At 47.8% G+C, this 11493-nt stretch overlaps 2 protein-coding genes across 4 annotated transcripts; both read left to right on the forward strand.

Annotated features, from left to right (window-relative positions):
- Window positions 1-555: 555 nt before the first annotated feature.
- LOC119356574 (pentatricopeptide repeat-containing protein At3g20730-like) lies at window positions 556-2984 on the forward strand. The gene is made up of 2 exons (XM_037623549.1): window positions 556-1483; window positions 1895-2984. The coding sequence occupies exons 1-2, from the start codon at window positions 886-888 to the stop codon at window positions 2947-2949; spliced, it is 1653 nt and encodes a 550-aa protein (XP_037479446.1). The 5' UTR covers window positions 556-885; the 3' UTR covers window positions 2950-2984.
- On the forward strand, window positions 2976-6706 carry LOC119356575 (peroxidase 1-like). Of its 3 annotated transcripts, XM_037623551.1 has the most exons (5): window positions 2976-3182; window positions 4768-4865; window positions 4942-5130; window positions 5352-5520; window positions 6064-6706. In XM_037623551.1, exons 1-5 carry the CDS (start codon window positions 3170-3172, stop codon window positions 6495-6497), a joined length of 903 nt encoding a protein of 300 aa, XP_037479448.1. In that variant the 5' UTR covers window positions 2976-3169; the 3' UTR covers window positions 6498-6706. The 3 variants fall into 3 exon arrangements, with proteins under 3 accessions (XP_037479448.1, XP_037479449.1, XP_037479447.1); XM_037623552.1 differs by lacking the exon at window positions 4768-4865 and having other exon boundaries at window positions 2978-3182; XM_037623550.1 differs by lacking the exon at window positions 2976-3182 and having other exon boundaries at window positions 4307-4865.
- The last annotated feature ends 4787 nt before the right edge of the window (window positions 6707-11493 follow it).

Here is an 11493-nt window from a genome sequence, read left to right on the forward strand (position 1 = left end):
CAAATTTCAAATGTTTCAGAACTCTTTTGAAATTCAAAAATTGTTTGATATTTTAAAAATTGATTCCATTTAAAAAAATGCTTGGAATTTAAAAAATTATGCCTATTTTTTCTAAAGCTGTTCACTTTTTGTTTTCTGAATTGAAAAGTGTTTGGATTAAAAAAACTTGTTCAATATTTTCAGGTATTCTTCATTTTTTTCAAAAAATGTTAGAATTTCAAAACTTGTTCACACTTCTAAAAGAATATTCAAATTTTACGAATCAGTTTTTTATTTTGCGTAAAATGATCCAAATTTTATTTTATTTTTTCGAAATTTTCCAAAAATGTTCATAAACTTGAAAAATACTCCTATGTTGCGATGCTACAGTAATCATACAGTAACCCGGGACAACAAATAATTGCTACAGTGCTCTCTCTGCACTGAACATCGTTACAGTCAGTGATTGTTTGATACAGCGCTAATGGGCCGGCGGCCCGGCCGTGCTGCCCCTTGACGCAATAAGCGTCATATAGGAGCTCCTCTCGCTCTTCTAAAAAAAAAGCTCCCCTCGCTAGCAGCGCCCCTCACTCCTCGTCCTGTCGACTGCCGCCGCCGCACCGCCGCCGCCGCCGCCCAGGAGACCGGTATCTAGATTAGCGCTGCCGGCCGTCGCCTTAATGCCAGCCATCATGAACAACGCAACCTGAGAGCTTGGGCATGCCATGGGCATGAGATCGGAGCCTCGGCAGCAACGCCGCCGTCCCTGCGCCATCGTCACTGACCAAACCAGGCGGCCGGAGCTCCCACGAGGAGGTACACCTGCTCTGGTAGACTGAGCTCTTCCTAGTCCGGAGGCAAAGCTTCTCTATTCCACATCTCGAAGGGGAAGAACCGCGCGCGACAATGGCCAGGGCCGCCGACTACTACTCCCTCCTCCAGAGCTGCATGGGCTGCTTCCGGCAGGGCAGGTCCCTCCACCGCAGGCTCGTCGCGTCCGCCTCTCCCCCGGACCTGCACCTCAGCACGAAGTTCGTCCTCTTCTACGCCAAGCACGGCGACGTGGCCGCCGCCCGCAGGGTGTTCGACGGAATGCCGCACCGGAGCGTCGTGTCCTGGACGGCCATGGTCTCGGGCTACTCCAGGAACGGCCGCCCCCGGGAGGCGCTGGAGCTGTTCGCCCTCATGCGCACTTCCGGTGACGCCAGGCCGAACCAGTTCACGTATGGCAGCGTGGCCAGCGCGTGCGCGTCGGCTGGGTGCGTGAGGAGCGGGGAGCAGGTGCACGCGTGCGCGGCCAAGGGGAGGTTCGTGGGGGACATGTTCGTGCAGAGCGCCCTCATGGACATGTACCTGAGGTGCGGGTCTGTGGCTGACGCGAGGCGGATGTTTGTGGAGATGGAGAGGAAGGATGTGGTTTCTTGGAATGCCTTGCTCAGGGGTTTTGTGGAGCGTGGGCATTGCAGTGACGCGCTTGGGTTGTTATCCTCAATGCTGAGAGAAGGTACGTGCTGGCAACAAAATCTGCCACTCATTGCACTGCTTTGAAATGTGCAGTCCCGCTCACATACTGCTATAAACACCTCAAATCCGTGCCCTTCATTGTAATTGTAGTGTGGCATGCATGCCATATTTGATTTTAGTTCAAAACAATAATATGATATACAAAATTTGTGACTCTCTGAATATATAGTTTTTTCTTATAGAAATGTACCAGACAGGGTAACCAAAATTGTTACTCATCTCTGAGGTAACATTGACATAAAATTAGCTCTTTCAAAGAAAAATAAATCCACTGTTCAACTTCTGTTTGTCTTATAGGCTTGTTAGTTTAAATTTCTGTTATACTGTCGTTGAATGTTCAAAGTGCATATTTTCCTTGATTGTTAACCATTCACATAAAAAAACTTGACAGAAATGCTGCCTGACCATTTCACATTTGGAAGCGCTCTAAAAGCTTGTGGAGCAGTCAGTGTGCTCACTAACACGGAGCTGATTCACACTTGCATAATAAAGTTGGGCTACTGGAGTGAAAAGGTTGTTATTGGATCACTTATTGATGCTTATGCAAAATGTCGGAGCATGAGAAGTGCACGAGTGATATATGACTCCATATGTGAACCAGACCTTGTGTCGTCTACTGCGCTGATCAGTGGGTACTCCATGGATAAAAACCACACTGAAGATGCAATGGAGCTTTTCTGCAAGATTTATCGTAGGGGTTTGAGGATTGATGGTGTTCTGTTAAGCTCCTTGCTTGGCCTTTGTGCTAATGTTTCATGTCTCAGATTTGGGACACAGATTCATGCTTACATGTGCAAAAAGCAGCCAATGGGAGACGTGGCATTGGACAACGCTCTAGTTGATATGTATGCAAAGGCAGGCGAATTTTCAGATGCCAGGCGTGCTTTTGATGAAATGCCCTGCCGAAATGTGGTTTCATGGACTTCACTCATTACTGCCTGTGGGAAAAATGGTTTTGGGGGAGATGCTGTGAGCCTTTTTGAGAGGATGGTGGAGGATGGTGTGAAGCCAAACGATGTGACATTCCTTTCTCTTCTGTCTGCTTGTGGTCATTCTGGTCTGATGAGCAAAGGGATGGAGTATTTCACTTCCATGATGAGCAAGTACGGTATTGATCCAAGAGCTGAGCATTTCAGTTCTGCTATCGACCTTCTTGGCCGTGGGGGTCAGTTAGAGGAGGCGTGGAAGCTAGTGGAGAATGTGGATACTCAACCCAATTCGTCAATATTGGGCGCTATGCTTGGAGCTTGTAAAACGCATGGAAACATGCCTCTCGGAGAAACTGCAGCCAAGAATCTTATCAGTAAAGGTACTGAGAGTTCTGTACACTATACCGTGCTTGCAAATTTGTATGCGGAATCTAATTTATGGGAGGATGCTCAAAGTACAAGGAAATTAATGGCTGAAACATCTGGAGGCAAGGAAGCTGGTTGCAGCGTTCTCTGAAGATTACTAATAAAGTTATGCTTTCCAAGATATTCAGATAATGGTCATTTGCCCTGATTGATGCACCAAATGCATCTGGATTACACCTCAGACCTTTGTCCACAATGAACCTGACCGATCCAACATGTAGAGCCTTCAGATCTTTGTAAACTCTAACCGACTTCAGAATCTTGCCCGTTTGATTAAGCAGTGAGAATCTAATGACTTATCAGCAGCCATCATGTTCGTTCAGGGTAAGTGCACATTGTGCTTAATATTAAAAATAAAAACTTTTGTACAGTTTGTTCATTTGGATAATCTGTTGGGTTACATTCTCTGTGAATGCATATCTTGCAACTTTTACAAAATGTAAAAGATTTGCGGATGCCTGTTTGACTCATAAAGTCTTGTCAGTATTCTCAATTATGTCCGCTGTATTGATTGTACAGTCACAGGTTTATGGTCTTAATCCTTTTTGTTACTTCAAAGTTGTCTCTATCTGATACCTATAAGAATACTGTAAGAACATGCAGTGGATAAACCAGTTTGTTATTCCCTTCTGTACATGACTATATGGCGATACCCTGTTTTCCCACTCTATGCTATCCATTTCTCTTTTGATATGGGTACAAATGTTGAGTATTTTTTCAAATAGGTGGATACATGATTTATGACTAATCTGTGATCCTTCCTTTATATGTTGAATCTGACAGTGCCAATATCATGGCCTTGATCTATTGCATACCCTGTGTCGGTGTCGAGTGAAGCAGATTTTAAACTTTTAAGTCTCGAGAAACCAAAAGCCACCACGTTTCAGCAACCCAGTGAATAATTGAATATGTTATCGAACCCATGTGCTCTTGACTTAAGTTTTGTTTCTTGAGTTGATTTACCTAGTAAAATATGTTAATCACTACTTTTGATCTGAATGGCAAAATATTTTTTTGTACCATTGTAGAAGATCTTATATTTGTTGAAAATGGCATACATTTTTTTTCAGTATCATATTGTAGTATAGTCCTGACTGATACACCAAGCTTGCTCGTCAGCTCGATCATGACGAATCATAGAACTGAAACGTCTTCTTTTTTTAACTTGCATGCATTTGACGAGCGGTTGCTGCTCTATGAACTAGCATAATACGGTTAGTCTTCTTTCAAATTGCATCTGAGGATAATTATTACCAGAATCAGTCGTTCCCTAAATAATATTAAAATAGGGGATGATAACAGCTAGCAACTTACAGTTCAAGTATTTGATTTGGCACTTTTTAGGAACATGCCTTAGTCACATCTTAAGAGTGTCGGTTACACAAGTGCATGGGCATGATGGATGATTATCATCCATCCAATGCCTGTTGGCTAAAATAGCTCGTAACTGGTAGATTACAGATCCTTAACTTCTGGAACACTTGCTATCCCATCATTACTCCCTAGATGCCTCATCCGAGACTATTATACAATTCTTGCACATCCACGCTAACCACAGAATTCCTGAAATACTGATATTCAATCATATGCTGAAGTCTTAGCCAATCTACTGTCTGTGTGATATAAGAAAATAGTACAGCTGTAAAGGCATGTAGGCTTCTAGAGCCACTATACTAATATTGAGCAAAATGGCTTGCTTACTATCACTTATGTGCAAGCTAAGCAACTGAACTATATAAAGCAGGCTGTGAGCTCTAGTTCACCTAAAAAATCAGCAAGGACATTCACAACATGGTTTACAGATTCCTCTTTGGATTTCTCCTTCCTCTTGTCTTACAACCCTCCTTAGTGTTATGCAATCCACCAGAGCTGAAGATTGGCTTTTACCAATACACATGCCCGTATGCAGAGGTCATTGTTCGCGATGAGATTGCCAGGATCATCTCCCACGTCCCAAGCCTCGCTGGTCCTCTGCTTCGCATGCACTTCCACGACTGTTTTGTGAACGTGTGCACACACCTTAGTCTCTTCTGAACTGCTTCAGTTGAATTTAGAGATGTACTGAACTGTTTGTGCTGTGCAGGGTTGCGATGGTTCTATTCTGCTTGATAGCATACCAGGATTACCATCCGAAAAGGAATCGGAACCGAACCTCAGCCTGCGAGGCTTCGGCACAATCGACCTTGTCAAGGCTAAACTGGAGCAAGCCTGCCCTGGAGTGGTCTCATGCGCTGATATCCTAGCTCTCGTGGCAAGGGATGTTGTACTACTGGTAAGAACTAGCAGTTTTGTTCATTAGTTTTGATCTTATTCTTCAAGTAAGAGAAGTGTCATAGTTCCGAAAAACGGCGGGGATAGGACGATTCAGGCCAACACTGGTGGCAAAACCCACACAGTTTTGACCGGCTTCGCGGAGTTTGACCATCTCTTGTGTATTTACTGGACAGTACCTGCTCTCTTGCTAACCCAGCTTTCATTTTCACTATGCAACAGACCCATGGGCCTTACTGGAATGTTCCAACTGGGCGGCGAGATGGGTTGAGATCGGTGAAGGATGAAGCTTTGAACAACCTACCTCCACCTTTTTTTGATGCCACTCGTAATCTGAACCAGTTCTTCGTCCCGAAGGGTCTTGATGCGAAGGATCAGGTGGTTCTGCTAGGTATATACTATTCTTCAGGAACTAAACTCGATGCATGATCTAATAAACTAGCGCATCTTCTCTCCTAGTTTTGTGTAGCCTATGCTCTTCTGATTCTTCTCTGTTTTAATTTACTTGAACTTTGCCGATCCCAACAAATCTCTAGTAGCATTCCCCAATAAAGGTGCTCGTTTCCATGCACAACTAAGCAATGGGTTAATCAAGCAAGGCCGTATGCTGTATGCACGTGCCAAGTCAACAGAGACGGGGAAAACTAAACTTTGTCGGTTCTTGTAGTTAAAGGGTTAGCATGATGCAAAACCAAGAGTCACTTTGTTCTGGTAGAAAAACAAGTATAACTCCTTATTCGAAAACTAGTACGTGCTACATTATTTGCTGTTCATTTTGCCCGCGCATAAGAGATGGGGTAGAAAACCTCTGTAGTTCACGATAAACTAGTAATGTGTTGCAACTTTATTTCCGATTGTTGCAAATATTGCAGTTCACGCTCTGTAGGAAACCATGGAAACCGACACATTCTAACTTGTTCATGCATATTGACAGGGGGGCACACCCTTGGGACCTCCCACTGCTCGTCCTTCTCGGACCGGCTGTACAACTTCAGCGGCACACAGATGCCGGACCCGGCGCTGGACAGGCGGTACGCGCTGCGGCTGAAGAGCAAGTGCAGGCCCGGCGACGCGACGACGCTGGTGGAGATGGACCCGGGGAGCTTCAGGACATTCGACGCGAGCTACTACCGTCACGTCGCCAGGGGGAGGGCGCTCTTCACCTCGGACGAGACGCTCATGCTGGACCCCTTCACCAGGGACTACGTCCTGCGCCAGGCGGCCGTCGCCGCTGCCGGCGGCTACCCCGCCGAGTTCTTTGCGGACTTCGTGGCGTCCATGGTGAAGATGGGGAATATGCAGGTGCTCACCGGCACGCAGGGCGAGGTCAGGCGGCGCTGCGGCGCCGTGAACCCGATTGGCATGTAGGCCGCTGGCGGTGGTCAGTGATCACCGGCCCGTAAATTATCGAAAGTCTGTGGGTATTGTATAATTGATGTGTATTACGCGTGTACATTTGTGTGCATCATTGTCTTTCTTCATTTGCATTGTTTGTTTGTGCGATGTATTCAAATTCAAATAAAATGTTTGCTTGATTGATTCGGTGGAATAAAATGCCAGCCTCGATGAACACTCTACAGGAAACTTGAGGCTGGGATGTGCTTTCTGGCAGAAGAGTTTACTTGGTGCCATGGATATTCTATTTCCGTAGGCCGTAGCTAGCTAGCTAGCTAATGGATTAAGCATAACAACAGATTAAGCCAGCTCCACATGGATGGACGTGGACCACGCCATCCACTCGTCAACTCTTCAAGCTTGCCTCACACTCCTTGTACACTTCCTTTCCAGCCTTTTGGTCATTATTATCCGGTAAATTTGTTAAGGCCAGTTGAGTTGTGAGTAAAAAGAAGATAATTAATTTATAATAATCTCACGAGACCAGGTTTATGATAATTTCAGACAACTAATAATCAGCAACATTTTTTGTTTGAGCTGAGCAATATTTTTTTGATCATCATTTGTATACACCACCTTTCTTTGCTCGTCCAGTGATATCACCCCAAGTTCCCAACCGAAAGACAGTGAACCGGAATATACCGTACACCAAAGCTCGAAGAAACCTAGCTGGGTTAGCCAGCTAGCTTTGGCATCTCCATCGCTTTCTGTTCCTTGCTCTGTCTTCAAAGAATCACCACGGGCCAGTATAACACCCGAAACAACGACGTAATCAAACCTGTACATGCACGCCAATGCACACGTAGGGTGACCAGAGACTGGACAAGGGGGCACGCGCGCGCGCCGCCATGCAGCCGGCGCCGCCCGCCCGGACCGCCGGCTGGCTCCACCGCCCGCTCCCGAGAGAGCGGCCGCACCTGACCCGCTGCACCAAGATCGTCTGCTCGGCCTTCCTCACCCTGCTCCTCGTCGCCGGCGTGCTCCTCTTCGTCGCCTACCTCGCCGTGCGCCCGCACCGGCCGCGCTTCCACGTCGTCGCCTTCTCCGCCGCCGGCATCCAGCCGGCCGGTGGCGCCAACGCCGGCGTGCTCTTTTCTGGGCAGCTCTCCATCCGCAACCCGAACCGGGACGTGGCCTTCTTCTACGACCGGCTCTACATGTCCGTGCTCTACCGCCAGTACGGCGCCGTCGTCAGGGACCACGACCTGGCCGGCGGGGCGCCCATGTACCAGCCGCCCAAGACCACGACGCCCCTCGCCTTCGAGGGCGTCGCCGTGCCGGCGGGCCCCGCCACGGCCGACATGGCCAGGGCGGCCGCGGAGGCGGGAGGTGGCGCGGTGGAGTTCACGGTGAGGGTCCGGTCGAGGATCCGGGCCAAGGTGGCGGTCTGGGGGTCCCACTGGCACCCGCTCCACGTGGACTGCGACGTGGCCGTGGGCCCCGACGGGCAGCTGCTGCCGGAGGCCCGGCAGAAGCGCTGCGCCATAGACTTCCTCTAGGTGCAGTCCGCCTGCATGAGTACGCACATAACAAGCGTTTAGTAATAACATTCCAATGTAATCTGCCGGCAAGTAATTAACATCATATAATTCCAAATCAAACCCAAACCAAATCCTTGATTGTGGGGCCCATCACCTGTTGCTTCTGTGTATAATTCCATTGCCTCCTCCATGACTTTGGGCTGTGATAAAAGCCTTGCTCTTCTCCTCCACGATGGATGAGTTTTGAATGGGAAGAAAGAGAGCAAATCTGTCAACGCCGACTCCCCTTCCATCCTTCCTACCTTGCCAAAGAACAAAGGGGCAGCGTGGGGGTCGAAACCAGCAGCAGCCAGTAGCATCATTCCAATGTAGTCCGCCTCTAGCTCATTCCTACAATACGGAGTGGTACATGTAATGTAATTAACATCATACTCCCTCTGTCCGAAAATAAATGTCTTAATTTTAGTAGTACATTCATACTCTTACAAAACAACATCGTCTAAGTAACACGAAGTAAATACCTGCATACACAAACACTTTAAGATGCATGCATGAACAAGGGTGGGGTTAAAAGAAGTGATGAAATTAATATACCTTCGTAGCAATGGCGCCACGAGGAGGTTGGTTGGGAACCACAACCTGAATATTTGGATCATCTCAGACGAGTGCCCCGCAATAACATGCCCAACCTATATATGTATATAGAAACCAATAAACAATACTACCGGCTTTGAAAATTAACAACCTCAGTAATCCAAAACCAACGAACAAACAAACAGATGTATGTACCTCATGCGCGATGAAGGAGGCAATCTCAGCATCCGTGCTGAAACGATCAAGTAATCCCGTGTAGACTACAATCTTACCACCGCCGCCAAAGCAATGTCCTTTCTTGCTGTTGTGTTCGGCAACTATCACCTCCCAATTGAGCTCGTCGATCCAATCCAGACACATCGCCATGTGTGGTGGTTCCCGTCCTGGTTGTTCTATCTTGCTCTTGATGGACAAGCCACGACGGATTGCGCGAGTGATCTTCGAGCCAATGGCGTGGACACGGACACTCTGGTGGTGGTGTGGGTCTACGATCTCGGAGGCATGCTCCTTCTTGAAATCGGCGAAGCGGGTCTCTCCGCTCGCGCGCGCTGTCCTAGTAGAGAAGATGACCTTGTGAGTGCGGTTGGTGTAAGGCACAGTCTCGACAACAAATTCGCGGTTGATGATCTTCCTTGCGCCTTTGCGAAAAATTCGGGGCGGCACAATTGCTGTCATGGCCCCCCGCAGCGTGTGGGAGTACCCGCGAAGAGCCAAGTGACTGGTCACCGACCTCCAGAGGGAAGCACAATGGTCCTGAGAAACACGCAATGCCATCGACATGGGTTGACAGAAGGGTTGCAGGAGACGGAAGGCTTCAATGAGGAGGGAGCGCAAGCTCATCAGGCACGAGTTCATGATTACTTGGTGTGTTTCTCTATATATAGGCGGCTTTCCTCTATTTTCTCGAGGCAAAGACAACAACCTCCTACGTGCGTTTCTTCAGTGTAAACTCGTACGTGCGCGCGAGGCTCTATTATTATTTGGCCGCTGCCCATCGCCGTGGAGGAGCACGAGTCGGATTCCTGTCGGATGCTTAACGGGCTTCCGTTTCGGGAACCATACGTGCTTTATTTCTCAGATCTCAGATTAGGCTGGTACGGAGTACATCCGTCACAAATTAATTATCTTAATTGTCTTATATAGACTCAGAAAGAAAAAAGATTTGTCTAGATATGGATGGACCTAAACTAAAACGTGTAGATAAATACACTTAATTCGGGATGAAAGGAGTATTAGTTACTGATGGATTGCATCCCCTAAAAAAAAGTTACTGATGGACTGCGCATGCCACTCGCGCACGCAATTCTGCTCTCCGTTTTCAAAAAGAATCGCGTGACGATACTGATGAAAATTTTACGTTGAGATACATACACCAATGTTCCCTGCCTTAAAAAAAGAAATACACCAATGTTCCTTCGGTCCCAAGAAAAGTTAGGGTTCCTCCGTCTCTCACCGGCGCCGGCGCCGGTCCGCCTCGTCTCCGGTGGCCTTAGGACCATGGGGGCGTGGTTGATCCCGGCCTTTGCTGGCGGGAGGGCTCCGTTTTCAGATGCTTCTTTGAGTTTTGTTAGGGTTTGTGTCCTGCTCGATAAGGTGAGACGACAATGGCTCCTTGAAGATGGAATAATGTTCTCCCCGCCTAGCCACCGTCCTGGTGGTGCGTCTAGCATCTCCAGTGGGCGTGTGGAGGTATGTGTCCGGTGGATCTGCTCGGATCTGGTCGTCGTTCGTCTACGTTCGTGTGTCTATAGGTTTGATCCTTTCGATCTATGCTACTCTTCATCAGTGGCGGTTGATGTTTTGGTGTGCTGGTCCTATGGGGTCTTAGCACGACGAATTCCCGACTGTCTACTACAACAAGGTTTGTCTGGCTCCAGCGAGTGAGGGGCGACGACGGCGCCGCGCCTTCGGCTCGCTTCAGTGCTTGTAGCTGTCCCTAGGTGGTCTACGGATGTGGATGTAATTTTTATTATTTCCAGTTTTCGTTGTACTGCTATGATTGAAGATGAATAGTTCGGAAAAAAATTCGCAAAGAGAGAAGCTCACAACTCCAAGTTGTTGCACGGCCCCGAGGCGTCTGGGAGCATCTACAGCTGGACCCCTTATACTTCCTGTATACTTTGGCAGACGGCCCAATCAATGATCGGTTAAGAAATTTTGACCCAACCACACCCCTCATACTGGCCCTATATATCTGGGATGGATACAGGAAGGCCGGACGTGCCCGAACACGTCCGCCACGTCGGATTCGACCCACGCCGGCCCACCCTGACCGCATAAATATCTCCACCCTATTCATATCCGGACATAGCCTCTGCACTCCACTCCACTTTGAGTTCGCGTAACTCCGCCTCCGGCTCCTTTCTCGCGAGCTCTAGTCTCCTCTGACATTGCGGGCAGCAAATCCAACTCTGTCGACTTGGACATCGTCCCATGAGGGAACGGGGAGGAGATGGTCGTCCGCCTAGCTCTCCGTCGCTCCCTGGAGGAATCCGTCTGACGTCGGACTGAGTCGATCCGGCTGGAATCCATTGCGTCTGCGCAAGCGGTGTTTAGATCCTCCTGCGCTGGTAGCTTGAGGCGTGTGACCGTGGTTGATGGCCCAATGCTGGCGGTGAAGGAAATATGCCCTAGAGACAATAATAAAGTTATTATTTATTTTCTCATATCATGATAAATGTTTATTATTCATGCTAGAATTGTATTAACCGGAAACATAATACATGTGTGAATACATAGACAAACATTGTGTTACTAGTATGCCTCTACTTGACTAGCTCGTTGATCAAAGATGGTTGAGTTTCCTAGCCATAGACATGAGTTGTCATTTGATTAACGGGATCACATCATTAGGAGAATGATGTGATTGACTCGACCCATTCCGTTAGCTTAGC

This window comes from Triticum dicoccoides, chromosome 2A (assembly GCF_002162155.2).
Source record: "Triticum dicoccoides isolate Atlit2015 ecotype Zavitan chromosome 2A, WEW_v2.0, whole genome shotgun sequence".
Taxonomy (NCBI): domain Eukaryota; kingdom Viridiplantae; phylum Streptophyta; class Magnoliopsida; order Poales; family Poaceae; genus Triticum; species Triticum dicoccoides.

Excerpts from the sequence above, each read along its gene's own strand:
- LOC119356574 (XM_037623549.1), top strand. The coding sequence starts at position 886 with ATGGCCAGGGCCGCCGACTACTACTCCCTCCTCCAGAGCTGCATGGGC. Across the intron at positions 1,484-1,894 it reads ATCCTCAATGCTGAGAGAAG|AAATGCTGCCTGACCATTTC; the intron begins GTACGTGCTGGC and ends AAAACTTGACAG.
- LOC119356575 (XM_037623550.1), top strand. The coding sequence starts at position 4,650 with ATGGTTTACAGATTCCTCTTTGGATTTCTCCTTCCTCTTGTCTTACAA. Across the intron at positions 5,131-5,351 it reads CAAGGGATGTTGTACTACTG|ACCCATGGGCCTTACTGGAA; the intron begins GTAAGAACTAGC and ends ACTATGCAACAG. Across the intron at positions 5,521-6,063 it reads GGATCAGGTGGTTCTGCTAG|GGGGGCACACCCTTGGGACC; the intron begins GTATATACTATT and ends GCATATTGACAG.